The 20468-nt window shown below is 35.5% G+C and overlaps 1 protein-coding gene across 1 annotated transcript; it reads right to left on the bottom strand.

Moving 5' to 3' along the window:
* Positions 1–9760: 9760 nt before the first annotated feature.
* LOC134824217 (uncharacterized) lies at positions 9761–17704 on the bottom strand. The gene is made up of 4 exons (XM_063835993.1): positions 17551–17704; positions 17193–17360; positions 11186–11289; positions 9761–10603 (listed from the first exon to the last, which is right to left on the bottom strand). Exons 1-4 carry the CDS (start codon positions 17580–17582, stop codon positions 10314–10316), a joined length of 594 nt encoding a protein of 197 aa, XP_063692063.1. The 5' UTR covers positions 17583–17704; the 3' UTR covers positions 9761–10313.
* Between the last annotated feature and the right edge of the window lie 2764 nt (positions 17705–20468).

Genomic DNA, 20468 nt, shown 5'->3' on the forward strand with positions numbered 1-20468 from the left:
AACTGTTGTGATACCTTGTGATGAAACACTGGTTGTAATATTGGGACACGCTGAAATAAAAAAAATTTAAAATTTCGTTTTCTGAGAAAGGTGCACCAACATTAGAGGGAACTACGACAAATTGATTACTGATGGTTTAAGAACACCAAAACACTCTTTTCTCCCCAGCGGATTATAAAAAAAGGCAACGAGCGGGAATGAAACGTTGCAATTCCTTATACAATTACAATTTTGTTTTCGAATCGGAATTCTACCAGCATTTTATTTTTGACGCTAATTGCTTTGACAAAGAGTCGATTGGTGATAGTACGGGATCAACTTAATAACACCAGAATGTGTGTGTGTCTGTCTGTGTGTCTGTGTGTAATTTCCGAACGGTTATACAAAAAAAACGGTAATAGTTACGGGACTGGTTTTTTCGGTATAGTCCCGACAAAACTCTGATGAAGCCCATAAGCAAATTTTTTTTAAATCGGCCGATGGTAAGTGGTTTAATTGATGGTTTTGTACCACAAAATATGTTACATAAAATGGCTTGAGAAGAACGGCAAGAGTTACGGGGCTAGCTCTCTCTCTCTCTCTCTCTCTGCATATGTAGCGTATATATTGCATGGCGTATATATTACATGGTCATATGATACTATAAACTTATTAGGGGAGGGAGTGCTCAAACGGTCTGTTTGGACTGTAGAGAGAGTTCATACTTTCATACGACAATGTAATGCATGTTCACAAATATGATAGGCTGGTGTGGTGCAGGGTTAATTTCTATTGATTATTGATTAAGAATTACTATTTTTTAAGCATACTATTGGATACGTGAGGGCACTCCGAATACAATTGCTCGCCTAATCCGGGTTTTGACTCAGCGGGTAATTACTCCTACCCTTTTTAACTGCGGCAGTGAAATCCCGGCCGTAGGCCGGGTTACACTAGTATATATATAATAATAAATAAGTTTCTTTCTTTAGAAATTAAATTAAGAACTCAGATGAGCCTTTCTTCATAAAGGCCAAGGTTTTGCGAATTATCTATAATATATTTTAAACTTGACGAATTCCCCCCGGCAACGGGGACATAAAAGAAAAAACAATGAAAATTGACGTACAAATTACCCTCTGGCGTGACAAATTTCAGCTCGCAAATGGAGTTGAAACCTCGCCATTTTTAGCAGAGTTGTACAATTAAAAAGATAGGAATAGGCTATAGGCATAGCATTCTTAGAATTTTGATTAAGGCTTTAGATTTTTTATAATTAACGTCGAAAGTGAGGTAAAATAAATGTTAGAATAATGGCGTTATTTTACCAAAGGTAAACAGCGTCGTTGCTTAGCAACATCAAAAGATTGCACGTGCGCGAGCAAGAACAGATTAGCAACGCGCGTTGTCATGCTCTATGATACGTCATAACTAACTCACATTACAATTTACGCTATGACTTTCCATAACTTTGGTTGTGATTGATGTTTTTTGATGCAGTAAAAGTATCGTTTAGGGAATATTTCAATAAAACCTTTATCGTTATCTGCAAATAAAAATCCATACAATGTATATCACGGAGCTAGATCGTAGATAGATAGATGATAACAAGAAACTATGACACAACTGATTTTACATTTTCTTGAATAAAGCGTTCAGCTAGCGGATGTACAGGTTTGAGGAAGCCTATGAGCTAGGTAAGCAGAAAACTTAGTAGTTAGTGTTCACCATGTTATAACTTTATAAGGAACAACACTCATACTTGAAAAAAGCTTTAAAATCGTACAAGAAAAATTTATGGTCAGGAACAGGTTGTAATAATACGGAATATTGAAACTGTCCCTTTGATCACGAATCAATACGAACAAAAAGGTAGATTGAAAACAGCGTGAATATGAGGTTATATATAAGATGAGCTATAGAAATGAATAAATATGTTTCGCTCTATAACTATAAGGCAGCTGACCCAGGCCGAGTCTATCGCAATCGAGCACAAAATAAAAGGATGAAACATTTTTCTTGTTAGCTTGTAGTAAAAATATACTAGCTTGTTGAGTATTACAATTACATGCGATGAGCTATTTATACTTTATACCCCATGATCCAATAATGTCCTAACATTCCCTACTCAAAGTCAATATCCCATTCACTGTAATTGATAAGCTAAGAAGTTGTGTGAGCAATATGTTGCGTTATCCAGCTATTGTCGTGCGAAGTACCTACAGCTTTACACGTCACGAGGCACACTGTTCCTACTCAAGTATTTTATCCTACAAATCTTCTCTCCAGATACTATTTATTCAGGCAATACTATCGAGAATATATCTATTTATATTTAAAACTTGACGAAAAAAATCAAGGGCTCATAAGTCTACAAAGTTTTTGAACTATATCTTTCTTTTTAGCGCTTGCTATACCCCGTGATTAATTTTGTGGGAAAGGTATGATTATACCTAACCGGATCAATCTCTCTTCTTTCTGCCGCAGAAATGGAGCAGAACGGAAGAAAACTTCGTTGTGCTCTGATTTCCATCCCATTTGGACCGAGCCACGCTGAAACCTGATAATCTTCACCTTCTCGAGCAGTGGTTTTTCTGTTTTGCAGCGGTTGCTTGACGCTTGTCCCATATGACCTTATAGGCCAAGAATGAAAGTCCAAACAGGCCATAGAAACAGCAGTACCCACCTTTTCCACTGCACCATGAAAGTCCTCAAGTCATATTTATATAAGTATATAGCTGTCCGCACTGTTTGATGAACAGTTCCACTTTATGGTGGAACGAGTCAGCGCTCATGAACGTATGGCCTGGCTCCAGATATTTCACTGTTATCGTGTCAAGCCCGAGGTCAGGGCTGTTTATGAGCGAACATAACGTAGTGAAAAGCGTCCAGCAATTGTCTGCCCACAGAATGATTTCCCGGCTTTCACCAATTCTCCCTTCAGAAAAATACCTTATAGCTTTGACCCAGGTTGAAGTTACGTTCTCATCTTTCCTCCCAGCAATAGCAATTTGCTTCATTTAGGTCAGGCAAGCTAAAAATCTGCAGTCTCAACTGATTAGAGAATACAAATTTTAAAGCAAATTTTGAAGTATATTTTGAAAGGTTCTGCATTGACAAATCGGCAATTTTGACGGCGAAGCTAGCGTTTCTGAAGTTTATGACCATCACCAATCGATCTGTCGTGAAAATTTAGATTTGTAGGTACCGATTATATAGCTTCAGTTGACAGAATCAACATTTAATTAAAAGTATAATGGCACTTAAAGTTAAGCACTTTTGTAAAAAAACGAGCTCGTTTTCACAAAAGTGCTTACAGCTTAAGTGCAATAAATTGTTTTTTTAGGCCAAAGGACCCACGATCACCAAATTGCCGTCACTAGGCCAGTTTTGGACGTAGAAAACAATGCCACCATTTTCAGTTCCCGAAATGTCACCATTTTTGAAATAAACGGCACCCGTTTTCCGAAATGTTACTTAAGCACTTTTCTCAGAAAAATGACTTTTTTCATTTTAGGGGGTTCCAAAAAGGGGGTTTCGAGGGGTCGGCGAATGTGGTCCCCAGGGATAGTTCTTGACCCAAAAACAAAAGTTAGACCAAAAACCCGAAATTTCCAAAATGTTACTTATGTCAGAAAACGGCAGATATAGCTCCAGTGATGAGACTGTAAGCTGTATAATTGTATTATCAATCCTACTTTATCTTCAATATTTAACATCATTATATTCAAATATTTTGTGAATAATGATTAAACTAGGATGACAAGTATAAATAACTGAAACTTAGTCGCATAACAGTTCTGCATAATTTCTCACGCATAGCACATGATGACGTCATTAAAACACCACGTCACCTCAACGTATGTTAACATTCTCGATCAATTGGTTTTAGAGATTAATCAGTTAAAGTTGTAAGTTCATGTAAGTACAGTTACCGCCTATCTCACTAGTTAAAGTTAAGCAGATTGGTTTTCAAGCTAGCTAGAATGATCCGGACCAAAAGATGTCTGTCATCTTGCTTGTATTTAGTTGTTTAACCTCACAAATATCTAATATAACCGATAGTATTCTGATAGTTTAAAAGCTACATAATTGTATTATTTCGTAGCATGATGATTATCTTTTGATCAAGAATATTTCTGTGTGATCAGCATGTCGAGATAAAATATAATCAAGCAGAATTTTAACTAGGCCGAGCCGAATAAATCTACTTTAACGGAGTATAAAGCTAGGGAATAATTGTTGAATGCATTCAGAATAATATTCTTAGTTCCGCTTCGTTACTCAGACTTCAATTCAATCTTAATTAATCATGGTGAGTTTTATATTTTGTATTAATGCTTTTCAAACAAAATTACAACGAATTCTTCATGTAGTGCATCCTGGGTTTGGACAAGATATAATGCCCGTATGATATTAAATTCAAATTGAGAACTATTACTATTACTAATACTTTGCACGAAACTAAGTCCGATCTAGGCGCGATATCTCGTTGCGTATAACTATAAGTGAACAGTACGATTGTGACGCTTCTATTTTATATTTTGTCGTAGTTTCTGAAGGTAGAGATTACAACGATGTATAACATATAATTTATGGGCCCTGTTCCCCTAAGTTAAGCTGCATTCCTGATTTACACCTAATTTTCATGAATAAACGACATTTTTCGTTCAATCAGCAGTTTTCATTCAATAAATAATAATATTTTGGGAAAAAGGCAAAAACTTCAATAGACGCAAAAGATCATTTTAAAACATATATAATTATATTGTTTTAGAAAGATTGGACGAAAGTTATTTTGCTTTTTGAATTATCTCGGGGAACATTAGGTAGGTTCACGAAACCAGTTTTCGTTCAAATAATTAGAGATCACCTCTAATTAGTTACCTTTAAATTAGCTGTACGGTACGTACTTAATAAAGTAGGCTGAAAGGTACAAATCCAGTTGATAGCAATGGACAAGCGTAGATTAAGGTTGCGACCTGAGCTAGCTGAAAAGCTGGTGTTCGTATACTGCAACAAAAGGATGAAGCTTTGAGTTTAACGATAATTACAAGTAGTAGTAGTGTAGTACCGGTTAATTTGTGTGTTTATTTTCGACTTCTAGTTCTGTATCAAAAATTATGATGATAATACTAATAAAAAATTGCAAGTAATTCACTGAAGTTGATTCTAACAAGAATTTCGCCGCGGTAACACCACGCACGATCAAATTTCCCTACTGCATACAAATACAATTTAATTGTTCTACTTTATTGTATCCCAGAGTGGTGTTTGGCGCATGTACAATGTAATAAACGTTTATATTATATTAGGCGTGCAGAACTTGAACAAGAATTGCGCCCGTTGTTTCGTTTTGGCGGACGCTAGATTTCCATTTCACATTTACTATAAATTTAAGTATAACTATAAGCTCCAATCAGCTCACTTCAATCTTCATGATAATAATATTGATCAATTATGCATCAAATACGGGAAACACTTGAAATTCAGTTCAATTGCCGTAGAACTTAACTTGTATCTGTAATTCAAGAAATTATCAGCAAAGGTAAACTATACTCGTGTACACATCAATACACTACGCGTGCCACGTACAAATTGGGTGTATTACCTAATAGTAATATTATTGATACATGTTTCGTATCCCAATATCAGAGATAATTCGGCGGCGCGCGCTTCGCGCGCGAAAAGTGGCATGCAACGTATGTCAATAATATTATACATTACATGCATCATATACACAGTCGCGCCGCGCATTCATAGATCACAGGCTATCTATACATCACATCTCCGCAAGCAATCCTCGCGCGCGCCCAACTTTTTCGTTGCATGGTAACGAACGAACACACGACATATTTAAACCCACCTATCTCGTTCTCCAAAATCCACGTTTTTCTGCAAAAACCTCCATTCATAACCTTTCACTATTGCCTTTTTTCAAAAGAGTGAAAAGGAAAAAATCCTGCGCGCATCTGAGGTGTCGCCGTCGATCTGTATGTGGTTTGGTTGTAGATCATTTCATACTTTGCGCGGTTTTGTTTCGTGTTAACAATAACGATATGCGTATCATGTCACGTCATATTACTGCATCGTATGCCAACTTATTGACTGTAATAAAATATGCTGTCTCGTCTTAGTTATTATTTGTATCTAACATAAACTAATACATTTTGATTCTTACTCGACACATCACAGCACCATCGACTTTCGAGCCTTTTATTTGATATAGGATTCTTTAAAAGAATACCACAATCTTGATATTATAGTTGCTTCTTAAATGTAACTGTGAAGTAACATTTGTTCTCAACTATGTATTCCAATGCTTTCTACCATTCAGTGTCGATTAACTGTTAAATAATCAGCCCACAGCCACGAGTTTATCAGCTGACATCATAATTTTATTTGTTTTGACTTGCTGAATTTTATCACTCGGTAATTTATTAAGATTGTTTCACACAAATAACACCTATATTGATGATTGATCCGTTTGTAACAGTCGTCAAGCACCAAAAACTGGTTGCTATGCCTGTAATTAATTAACTCATAACCAGCGTCGCGCGCGCAAAATAGACTCCTTTTATACACATAATTATAGGGGAGTGGTCTATATTGCGAAGGAGCAGACTTTTGTCATCATCGTAGGACCGTCGGGCCACCTCATATATCCAAACCCGATTACTTATTCCCTACGATCTTTTTGCCTTCTATTCGGCAAGAGTAGGGAAAAAAATTTGAAAAAATTGTACCTTACAGTGCCTGTACCGTACGTACCTTTAAAAGTAGCTGTACCGTACGTACTTAAAGCCCTGTACCGTACGTACTTGCCATCTAAGATCGGGGAGCCAATAGAAGTTACCAGTTAAGGAGGTGGCTTTAATTAGGCCTTTGGGGAATGCGGTCTCTAGGACTCCTGTTAATTAAAGTGTCTGGGAATCATTTGGTTGGAAGTTTTACTTCCACTTCGATGTTTAGGGGCGGATCGGGATTTGTCAATATGAGGAAATACAAGGTATAGGCCATCTTCACAACTATCAACTTTTTTTTGGTGGCGCCCCGCCATATGAGAGTGGTGTAGGGGTCTAGTCTTAGTAATATCTCCAATATCTGAGAAGTTATGTTTAAGTGTCAAGCTTTGTTTAGTTGGCCTGATGAGTTTGAATTAAATTTTAGGAATAATCTTTAATAAATGAGGAGACAGACAAGATAACTGCCGTCATATTATATTGTAGGTTTGTTATGCTTTGTTATGTTTACAATCATTAAGGCACAAGCAGGATGACGTGGTTTTGCTATGATCATATATATTTATTACCGAGTAGGTCTTATAATTATATGCTTAATTATAAATTATAACTTCGTCCTTTTTTTGACGGCGTTATTCTCACTAGCTCTGGCGGCATCATTAACGGTATAACTTATTCTTCGTCCATCTGACGGCGTCGCTTTTTAATAGTGGTCTAACTTAGTCTTCGTCCCTCTGACGACATCGTTAAGTTTAACGGTATAATTACTTCGCTCTTACTCTAATTTTTTGCGGCATCGTTAACGGTATAATTCATTCCTCGTTCATCTGACGGCGTCGCTCTTTAATAGTGGTTTAACTTATGCTTAATACTTTAATAATATAATTATTCTACCTTACTTACCCGGTAATAAAGTTCAAGTAAAATTGCGGTGGCAGAGCCAAGTGCTCGACAGCGTTTATTTTATAACATGTTGTAAGATTTAAATAACAAGGCGGAGTTAGTTTGCAGATCAACGGGGGGGGGGGGGGGGGGGGGGGGGGCGGTGGGTAAACACGTAAGTTATACAATGGCATACATAAGGGGAAACAATGCGAAAGAAACATTCTGTTATATCGTTTTTTTAAAGGTTTAAAATTAACGTAGTTCACTCTTCGTAATTATTTCGTTATTTGTTTCACTTTCACCACTAGTATTTTGTATAATGTATCTATTAGCCTCAATTGTGTAGGCTTGATTAAGATGTGATCCCGATGGTCTCATTAACAGTTATTCCGCCAAGTGTTTTGTGTATTACCATCAGGGACAGGTAGGGTTTCAAGTCCGTTTCCCGTTTCACCTTATTTTGAGCAGTTAATTAATGCAATCCGGCCTGTCAGCCGATGATCCCTCTTTGCGTGATCCTGTTATGGAGAGCCCAATTGTAATTATGTGTATATAGGGTTAGGGGCTCATATTTTGATATAGCTTGGGTTGTTCATTTCTTACCTGTTTGATTGAATAGAATTTGTTACTTTTCGACTACATAATATGGATGTTGACATGGAGTCCCTGGGGCCAATGAAGACGCTGACGCTATTGGTCGATAACCATATTGTCGATTTCTTAAAGTTGAGATCGGGGCTATTGATAGCAATATTAGGCTATGCGGGTATACTGAGGAAATTCACGCAGGACTGGAGATCCTGTTTCAGACGTATCGGCACAGTGCATTGCTAAATGCTGATCTGGTGATCGTGGTGATGCTGACCGGATCATTTCGGTGGGACGACCACGACTTGATAGTACCTAATCTGGGACATACGATGGGGCTGGTGAATCACCACCTAAGGGACTTAACTCTGGAGGAGGTGCGTTGGCTGGTTAGCGAGTAGCCTACTGTGGCTGCCAGTTATGGCAGGTGAAGTGACTTCCTGCGACGTCCTACTAGAATTTGAAGTCAGGATTTCAAAGCAGACGAAGAATTTGTTATCATTTATATAACAGAAATATACTCACTGAACGAGTTTTATTTTTTATTATTTTTAACTTATACGTACGTGGGATTATTAGAGCCGGTTTAGTCCCGTAATGATCGATTTCTTTATTGTATTTAGTTTTATCACAACTTAGCATCTTATTTTATTATGTTCATAGTTCAGTTATTACTGGCTATACCCTAGGGTTATGCGTTTCTATTGTGCTTAAAATGTGTGTCTATTCTATAGTTATAATAACCACATTCCCCTGCAAAGAAGGAGAAACTGAAAGTCCGATCGTTGGGTTCAGACTTCAGTTGTCGTATTTCCAATTTAAGTGCAGTTGTGATATGACCTGGGTTCAGTTGTCGTTTTGGGATTTAAGCTGATTGGTCACCCAATTCAGCTGATCGGGTGCCTGTTAACTGCGTGGGAACTATGTTCAATTGGGTTCAGTTGTTGGTCATCCCTCCCGCTCGTTCCCCCGGCTAGGTGCCATGCTCCAGAAATGTCGTTATTTCATCTTAACTACCAGAACGGCGCCATGTGATTGGTCAGGTAATTTGCTGGGTGGAACTATAATTCAGCACCTTCGTACAGGGGCCTCTATAGGCGGTCAGGCTCTTTTAGTGTTCAGTTAGGCCAGTCGATTCTATGATGGCTGGAGTGGAATTGGAAGAAGTGACTCACTAATCCATGGGTCATTGGTACCGATCGGGGAGCCAATAGAAGTTACCAGTTAAGGAGGTGGCTTTAATTAGGCCTTTGGGGAATGCGGTCTCTAGGACTCCTGTTAATTAAAGTGTCTGGGAATCATTTGGTTGGAAGTTTTACTTCCACTTCGATGTTTAGGGGCGGATCGGGATTTGTCAATATGAGGAAATACAAGGTATAGGCCATCTTCATTCTTCACATCATCTTTAGGCGGAATTTACTGTTAATATAAACTTAAAGTGTCAGCTCAGAGGCTTTCCAAAAGTTGGTTCCTGTACTGGTAAAGAAGGTTCACGGCCTTCAGATGCTTTATTAGTCAACAGTGACAATACGGAAAATAAAATATAATAAATTAGATAAGGTAAAAATAACATTACAAGATGGTTTTGTAAATAAAGTAAAATAAATATTAGAATATTGAATGCAGATTACAAATGTTTGTTTAGAGTGGTGTTGAACAGTACTCCTACAGTTAAACCAAGCTTTTAAAAATATTAATCATATTACACTTGTTAATTACAGCTGACAATGTACGTGATCTGAAATAGGAAATATCTTGATTAGTTAAGTATTTGTGAAATATTAGTGAAAGTCCTGATTCGACCTCATCGTGTTTACGGAGCTCATCAATAAATTCGTCTCATCTTATATAAAAGCGTTAAAAAGCGTGAAGATGCGATTTTTAAACTTGATAATTTAATAATTTAATAACAGTTGTTATGTAATAACTCTAAATCATTTTGCTTATCAGATGTTATCATTTTAGAAACTCAACCATTCAAAAAATTGATCACAAAAAAAACTACTCCAGCATTTCAACACCTTCTTCAGGTAACTTATCTAATAAAGGTGTAGTAAGGTGTAGTAAGGTGTAGTAAGGTGTAGTAAGGTGTAGCATTTAACAAATCAGAAAAGCAACTCAAACTTTCTTTCTCCTACACAGCTGTAATAAGTTAGTGAGACCTACACACATAACACAGTACGCAGTAAGGAAAGCCAACACCACAAAAATAGTGATCCCCACTTTATGCAGGGTGGTACAGTTAGTGAAGCTGGGCCAGCCTGTTGGTACGAACTGTAGACACGTGTATACTCGGTTTAGTGTGTAGTTTGTGTTGTTACAGCTGAACTGTCGACCTAGTGTGAACTCCCAGGTGGGCAGCAGGGTTACTGTGTAGAACTGGGTCCTCTCTTTCTCGTCTCTCATACCTGAGGTTAAATTAAAATGTTAGAACTGGGTTCTCTCCTTCTCGTGTCTGATACCTGAGGTTAAATTAAAATGTTAGAACTGGGTTCTCTCCTTCTCGTCTCTCATACCTGAGGTTAAATTAAAATGTTAGAACTGGGTTCTCTCTTTCTCGTCTCTCATACCTGAGGTTAAATTAAAATGCTAGAACTGGGTTCTCTCTTTCTCGTCTCTGATACCTGAGGTTAAATTAAAATGTTAGAACTGGCATGGGTTCTCTCTTTCTCGTCTCTAATACCTGAGGTTAAATAAAAATGTTAGAACTGGGTTCTCTCTTTCTCGTCTCTCATACCTAAGATATTAGCGTTTCATTGGCCGAGTTAAGTTACTTAATTAAATAACTTATTAGTTATTAAATTTTTTTATATAACTTATAACTTTAAACGCGTTAGGACTTAGGAGAAATTCATTTAAAAAAACCTTTTTTGAGAGTGACTAGTGAAACTGAGAGAAGATGGAGCAATATTTTAAATTAAAATGTTAGTAAATTAAGGATAAAGTTAATTTAAAAGCAGCAGTAATTAATAAACTAATTAACTAATCACCAGTATAAGTAAGGGAAAGAAGATGTCCAGCACTAATATCACTGCTTGTAAGTTCGCTCAGACACCAAAAGGGGGAATCGTCTGCTGACACTGTTGTATTATACCTGTTGTTATACATTATACATAATACATAAAACATAATACATTATACATAATTCATAATACATTATACATTATACATTATACATTATACAATATACAATATACAATATACAATATACAATATATATTATATATTATACAATATACAATATACAATATACAATATACAATATACATTATACATTATACATTATACATTATACGTTATACGTTATACGTTATACGTTATACGTTATACGTTATACATTATCCATTATGCATTATGCATTATGCATTATGCATTATGCATTATGCATTATGCATTATGCATTATGCATTATGCATTATGCATTATGCATTATGCATTATGCATTATGCATTATGCATTATGCATTATGCATTATACATTATACATTATACATTATACATTATACATTATACATTATACATTATACATTATACATTATACATTATACATTATACATTATACATTATACATTATACATTATACATTATACATTATACATTATACATTATACATTATACATTATACATTATACATTATACATTATACATTATACATTATACATTATACATTATACATTATACATTATACATTATACATTATACATTATACATTATACATTATACATTATACATTATACATTATACATTATACATTATACATTATACATTATACATTATACATTATACATTATACATTATACATTATACATTATACATTATACATTATACATTATACATTATACATTATACATTATACATTATACATTATACATTATACATTATACATTATACATTATACATTATACATTATACATTATACATGATACATTATACATGATACATTATACATTATACATTATACATTATACATTATACATTATACATTATACATTATACATTATACATTATACATTATACATTATACATTATACATTATACATTATACATTATACATTATACATTATACATTATACATTATACATTATACATTATACATTATACATTATACATTATACATTATACATTATACATTATACATTATACATTATACATTATACATTATACATTATACATTATACATTATACATTATACATTATACATTATACATTATACATTATACATTATACATTATACATTATACATGATACCTTATACATTATACATTATACATGATACATTATACATTATACATGATACATTATACATTATACATTATACATTATACATTATACATGATACATTATACATGATACATGATACATTATACATTATACATTATACATTATACATTATACATTATACATTATACATTATACATTATACATTATACATTATACATTATACATTATACATTATACATTATACATTATACATTATACATTATACATTATACATTATACATTATACATTATACATTATACATTATACATTATACATTATACATTATACATTATACATTATACATTATACATTATACATTATACATTATACATTATACATTATACATTATACATTATACATTATACATTATACATTATACATTATACATTATACATTATACATTATACATTATACATTATACATTATACATTATACATTATACATTATACATTATACATTATACATTATACATTATACATTATACATTATACATTATACATTATACATTATACATTATACATTATACATTATACATTATACATTATACATTATACATTATACATTATACATTATACATTATACATTATACATTATACATTATACATTATACATTATACATTATACATTATACATTATACATTATACATTATACATTATACATTATACATTATTGTACTGTTTAATTGTACCTAACTAGTCTTTTGTACTATCTTCAAGGACTATGAATGTTTTGAGAACAATTCCTTATAGTCTGGTCAGTTATGGATATTTACCTGCATTTCATAGTAGAGGGCTGACAATTTTTTTAGGGGCTCTCAAAGGTCTTGAGAACCGAAAAAACTTCGGAGCCCTAAAATTCAGACTGGGAAAATCGCCCATTTGGCCACGCCCATTTTTGGTACCAAAATGTCCAGGCGCAATCTGAGTGAAATATATATAATGTCATTCCTAACATGTTAGGGGTCTAAATCTATGTATTTTTGCACGACGAATCGATTGGCAAGGTTCTTAAAGCTCTAAAACACTTATTTTTTGCAAAAATCTGAATAAATAGTATTTTACGCGCCAAATTGTTCAGTCGCGAATGATAAAAATCGTTCAAAATCGATTTCCTGACATGTTAGATGTCTAAACCCATGCATTTTGCACGACGAGTTGATTGGGAAGAAAATTCAAGCCCTAAAACACTTCTATTTAGTGGAAAAATGAAGAAATCGTGTTTTATTTGTCCCAATTTTGAAATCAGAATTGGTTCAAAAATGTTAAAAATTGAATATCTGGTCAGGGGAAAAGTGAAAATCCGTTGGATTTGAAGGATAATAAGAATTTAGCAACAGAAAATAGTAGTTAGGACCCCTATGAACATAATAAGACTTGTCCCCAATTTTTATGTCACGGCAACACCACTTTTTACCACTTTTTACCACCTTCTTACCACCTTTCTGGTTTGCCAAATATCTTTAGTTGTGAACGTCGTAGAAGGTTGCAAATTAATCGAGGTTGTTCATCTCATCAAGGAGAAAAACCTTTGTTAGAAAACTTTTTAGGTTGGACAATCAGCCAATTGGATGATTACCAATTAGCTAATTACCAAAACGATTGATAATCTATAATCAGACCGAGTTGCACTTTTTGTCACTCTTGCAATAGGCCCGGTATTATAGGGAGGTATAGGAAACAAGTGTAAATATACATTATAACATCCACTGTTGCTTTTTTGTATTGCCGCTTCGTTTGCTATGCAAGATACCTCAAATCACTCCCATATTATGTCATAGTCAGGGTCGGGATAGAGTAGGAGGTAGCATTCAGAGTTCAGAGGTTGCTAGAAATAGCTAGATTCAGAATGAACTGGTGTGGTGCTGGCATGGAGGTAGCAGATCGTAGCTAAATCAAATGAAGTTCTTATGAAAACGGGGAACTGGGAAGCTAAGGCTTGTTAAGACCCAAATGATGTTTGAATCTGTCCTGATAGATCCAGTGAAGAGCGAGCAGCGAAGAATTTGGTCACTGACCTAAAGAAGAAGAGGGCTAAAGTCTAAACAGACTCATCTCGATCACTAAATTGGGTACGGGAAGGTCTGGAGCCGTGATAAGAATTACGAACATTTTTCTCGGCTTATTTTAGTAATTATGAATAACTAAGCGGAAAGGGCTGAACCTGAAAAAGGTAAACCACACAATATAAGAGTTTCATAATTAATTACATTACAGCCTTATCAAATTCCACATAAAGAAACAGCACAAAACTAAAAGGACCATTTGAGATCAAAGCGAATTACCTGCTGTACTATAATTTTATTGATTGCAATGATTAAAACCTCTCTATACTATCAATCTTGCCAATCTATACCGGGTACCTGAATGTACTGGGCCTCTTCTTTGCATCTTGATCTATAATTAGACCGAGTTGCACTTTTTGCCACTCTTACAATAGGCCCAGTATTATAGGGAGGTACTGGAAGCAAGTGTAAATATACCTTACAACATCCACTGTGGCTTTTTTGTATTGTGAATGTGCATGCCGCTTCGTTTGCTATGCAAGATACCTCAAATCACTCCCATGTTATGTCATAGTCAGGATAGAGCAGGAGGTATCATTCAGAGTTCAGAGGTTGCTAGAAATAGCTAGACTTAGAATAAACTGGTGGTAGCTGGTTGGTGCTAGCATGGAGGTAGTAGAACATAGCTCTTCACGAAGTTACATTGGAGTTAGTTATTTTAATGGCCAAAGAGTGCTGGAGCTAAAGTTACTTAAAGTTGAAGGGCAGTGCAAACCACGGCGGAGTCAGGGACACAGAGCTACAGTACAGGAGTACTGCAAAAGAACAGTGGAAGTGATATAGTCTGCAAAATTAAAACGTCGAAGAAGGAGATAAAATTGTGGCTGCAGAGGAGGAGAGGAGCAGGAACCTGATTGTGTTTGGGTTGAAAGAAGAGCAGGAAGGAGGGTTTCCTGCTCAGGTATTTTTGGAAGAGGTGAGGTGAGAACTTATACCCAAGCGACAAGGGTGGGCTGGAAGCGACCAGGTACAGCTATCCGACCAATAAAAATCACCGTCCTGAGCTTAACAGCCTTTCATCAGATTTTGATGAAAACAGGTAGACTGACACAGCCTTTTCAGATCCAACCAAACCCTTGAATCAAACACTTTTCCACATGAATAACTTCATGGTATCTTCTTATCACGGCTACAGACCTTCCCGTACCCAATTTAGTGATCGAGATGAGTCTGTTTAGACTTTAGCCCTCTTCTTCTTTAGGTCAGTGACCAAATAATTCTTCGCTGCTCGCTCTTCACTGGATCTATCAGGACAGATTCAAACATCATTTGGGTCTTAACAAGCCTTAGCTTCCCAGTTCCCCGTTTTCATAAGAACTTCATTTGATTTAACTACGATCTGCAACCTCCATGTCAGCACCACCCAGCTACCACCAGTTCATTCTGAGTCTAGCTATTTCTAGCAACCTCTGAACTCTGAATGCTACCTCCTACTCTATCCCGACCCTAACTATGAAATAATATGAGAGTGATTTGAGGTATCTTGCATAGCAAACGAAGCGGCATGCGCATTCACAATACAAAAAAGCCACAGTGGATGTTGTAAGGTATATTTATACTTGCTTCCTAATACCGATTTCCGGCCTATTGCAAGAGTGACAAAAAGTGCAACTCAGTCTAAATTCTAATTATAGATGCAAAGAAGAGGCCCAGTACGTTCGAAATTTTTCTAAAAACTACATTTATCCGTGTTTCAATTGATATCGATCATTTTGAGCCAATAAAAAATTTTCAATTGTTTTGGTAATTAGCTAATTGGTAATTATCCAATTGGCTGATTGTCCAACGTAAAAAGTTTTCTAACAAAGGTTTTTCTCCTTGATGAGATAAACATCCTCGATTAATTTGCAACCTTCTACGACGTTCACAACTAAAGATATTTGGCAAACCAGAAAGGTGGTAAGAAGGTGGTAAAAAGTGGTAAAAGGTGGTGTTGCCGTGAGATAAAAATTGGGGACAAGTCTAAATATATTCGTAGGGGTCCTAACTACCACATTCCGTTGCTAAATCCTTATTGCCTTTCAAATCCAACGGATTCTCCCCCTATTCAATTTTTAACATTTTTGAACCAATTCTGATTTCAAAATTGGGACAAATAAAACACGATTTCTTCATTTTTCCACTAAATAGAAGTGTTTTAGGGCTTGAATTTTCTTCCCAATCAACTCGTCGTGCAAAATGCATGGGTTTAGACACCTAACATGTCAGGAAATCGATTTTGAACGATTTTTATCATTCGCGACTGAAAAATTTGGCGCGTAAAATACTATTTATTCAGTTTTTTGCAAAAAATAAGTGTTTTAGAGCTTTAAGAACCTTGCCAATCGATTCGTCGTGCAAAAATACATAGATTTAGACCCCTAACATGTTAGGAATGACGTTATATATATTTCACTCAGATTGCGCCTGGACATTTTGGTACCAAAAATGGGCGTGGCCAAATGGGCGATTTTCCCAGTCTGAATTTTAGGGCTCCGAAGTTTTTTCGGTTCTAAAGACCTTTGAGAACCCCCAAAAAAATTGTCAGCCCTCTACTATGAAATGCAGATTTTGATCTGATTTTGTCCATAACTGACCAGACTATTACTTTCTAATACTAAGTTTTTTCTAAGTTGTTACTTGTTTTAAGTTTTAACACACCAAATATCGAGTGTTAATCATAACTACCAGATACCTTGATTTAGGGGCGATCTCAGGAATAACAAGAACACTAATATTGAGACTTTCTCCTGCAGTCTGACAGGTAATCTTCAGTGGGAGGTCCTTCGTGGAGTCTACTTTAGTCATACAACTATTCTCTGTTACTATTGGGGGTCTAACTTCAGGTTCTGGCAAACACTCTCTGAAGATATCGTTATCCTTATTTACGGTTGAAAAATGGGTTGAAAGGATGACCGAACGATAATTTATTTGAAAAGTTAATGGATAGCTAAATTGGTAAGGTTTACTTATAGATCATTCCTAAAGTAAACTTATCAACTAATAAACAAATAGCTAATTAGTAAATTACTAATTAATTAATTACTAATCACCTGGAAGTGTTTCTGAACTTAGTTTGTTCCATGGTAGAGTAACAGTAAATGTTGGCAACCTCATTCCGGCTTATCGTTATCACGTACTGTCCTCTTGTTATCTCTGAACACCACAGCAACAGAAACGTCGCGATGTTTATTAGTCTGTGTAACATTTTCTGTTTGCAGTTAGTACTGAGTTAGTTCTGATTCTTATACATTATACATTATATGTCATTTTACCAAAACCCATAATCATGGGTAGAGTGGACCGCTGTCAGTGTCTCTCTTTCCCAAACAAAAGGAAATGATATTAATTTGATTGACCGTTCTCAAATGCAAAATGATACCGAGAATGAAATCGGTCGCTCGCTTTTCCCATTCATTCACGGCTTACGAATTGTATAATTAAGTTTCGATTGATTACATCAATCAGATGCTGTAAAAATCTCTTTGGGTTGCGTTCGGGTCGATACCTAGTATTTCGGGGTAAGGGACAAGGGTGGTAGTTATATTACTTATTGAACAAGCGGAAGTTTATTGAATCTTCATTGCCGAGTACAGCTGCCTTTGGATAGTTCTTCTTAATCTATTACAATTGTAAATGAATGGGAAAAGCGAGCGACCGATTTCATTCTCGGTATCATTTTGCATTTGAGAACGGTCAATCAAATTAATATCATTTCCTTTTGTTTGGGAAAGAGAGACACTGACAGCGGTCCACTCTACCCATGATTATGGGTTTTGGTAAAATATCATCTCTTTTTGATTATAATGTCAGGGTACTTTATAAAGTCGAAATATAAACTGATATCTTCATTAATAAGGAGGAAGTTTCAACGATTTCGAAATTTTTCCTTTAAAAACATTTCCTTGTGTTTAGGGAAGCATATCGGTCGATCACTGACTGAATATGCCACTTAATACTCATTCAAGTTGGCATTAAATTCGTATATAATGACATTAAACTGTCGTGGCAAAGCAGAATTTGTTGGAAATCACGAATGAGCAAAATTCTCACCTTTCGCACGTGCAAACTTTGAGCGGACGTTGCGTGCGCATCCAATATTGAATCGCCGTAAATTTTTGCATGCAATTGTTTTATATATAGCTTGATAAGCATGCAAAGTTTCAAAGTATTTCAAGAAGAACTGTAATCACAACGGCACTCTAAAGTTGACAGAAAATGACGAAAACAGCAATTTTCAGTGATTTTAGCGATTTTGTATCAATTTGGGCGTGTCCCCACGTGTGCAACTTTTCGATTTTCAACTTTAAAACTAGCCTAATACACAATTTATACCTATAGGAAGCAGAACTGAGCTTCAAAACCCAAGGCATGGCCCAACACCAGAGAATACTAAATCGCAAAATTGACGTTTTTATAAAATAATTTTTCAAAAAAGCACAAACTTCAATGACGAATATCTTTATGAAGGAGCAAGCTAGAAAAACTTTCAGGTAGATTTTCAGAATGCTTGAATAATTATCTAAGATGAAAATTTCCTCAGATTTTGAATAAAATTACTCCTTAATGGTTTAAAATTAATTTTAAAAGTTAATACTTTGTCAAAAATCAAGTTTTAAAAACGGTTAACTTGATGACGTCATCAAGGGGTGTTTATGACGTCAAATAATTTTTTTACACAATGTAAACTAAAGTATAAACAATTATTTGCAAGACCTGTGGTCGGAAATGGCTGTATCTTTTATACTTTTGAATCTATGGACACTTAAATACAGGCTACAAATGACTGGCAAAGCGTCTATCCCTGAATATATATATATATATGTATATATATGTACTAGTGTAACCCGGCCTTCGGCCGGGATTTCACTGCCGCAGTTAAAAAGGGTAGGAGTAATTACCCGCTGAGTCAAAGCCCGCATTAGGCGAGCAATTCTATTTGGAGTTCCCTCACGTATCCAATAGTATCTGTACCACGACTATTACACCTCATCACTCCCGTCTTAAACCGATTCAAATCGTTTTAGAAATTAACCCTTATTAACTCCGCACCACACCCGCCTTATATTTGAAAACATGCATTACATTGTCGTATGAAAGTAAACAAACAGACCGCAATGAGTGGCTCCCCCCCCCCCCCCCCCCCTCCTAATAAGCTGATAGTATTACACGCATAAACATTGTCGTATGAAAGTATGAACTGTCTGTACAGTTTAAACAGACCGCAATCAGTGCCCTATTCTCCTAATATCACTTGCGGAGCTAACCTAATTACCAAAGCTACAATCTACAGTGCAGTAATAGAAAAGAGAGCGAATAGGAAGAGAAAGTGAGCCATTTTAGTGGCTCACTCCATAATGTTGCATTAATAGTACAAAACCATCAATTAAGCCACTTACCGCTGGCCGATTTAAAAAAAATTTGCATATGGGCTTCGTCAGAGTTTTGTCGACACTATACCGAAAAAACCAGTCCCGTAACTCTTACCATTTTCTTTGTATAACCGTTCGGAAATTACACACGAACGATCACACACACACACATTCTGGTGTTATTAAGTTGATGTATATATCACGACAATCTATCGTAAAACAGGGGTTCTAGAAAACCCATTTCCCGATGCTCCTGAAACCTGAAACTTTTTTTGCAGTCGATTTGGTCAACGTCTAGACGCCCTGAAAAAATTCAGATCTCTAACTCAATTTTAACATGGTTTTTAAGGCACCTGAATATGGCGATTTTGGGTTTTTTACCGAATTTCGTATAACAGTGCTGGCGAGTATTTTATGCAAATTTCTTAAAAATCTCAACATAACTATTTTTTATTCCTGTCATCTTTGACATCAAATTAGAATGTTTTGAACTAAAAATAAATCTGCTGAACGACTTCCGATGAGTCTTAATGCCTGAAAAACTCCTGCCGGAGGCGGCGGCGGCCGAAGGCCGCCGCCTCCGGCAGGAGGCGGCGGAA

Source organism: Bolinopsis microptera, chromosome 12 (genome assembly GCF_026151205.1).
Source record: "Bolinopsis microptera isolate Bmic1 chromosome 12, MBARI_Bmic_1.0, whole genome shotgun sequence".
Taxonomy (NCBI): Eukaryota; Metazoa; Ctenophora; class Tentaculata; order Lobata; family Bolinopsidae; genus Bolinopsis; species Bolinopsis microptera.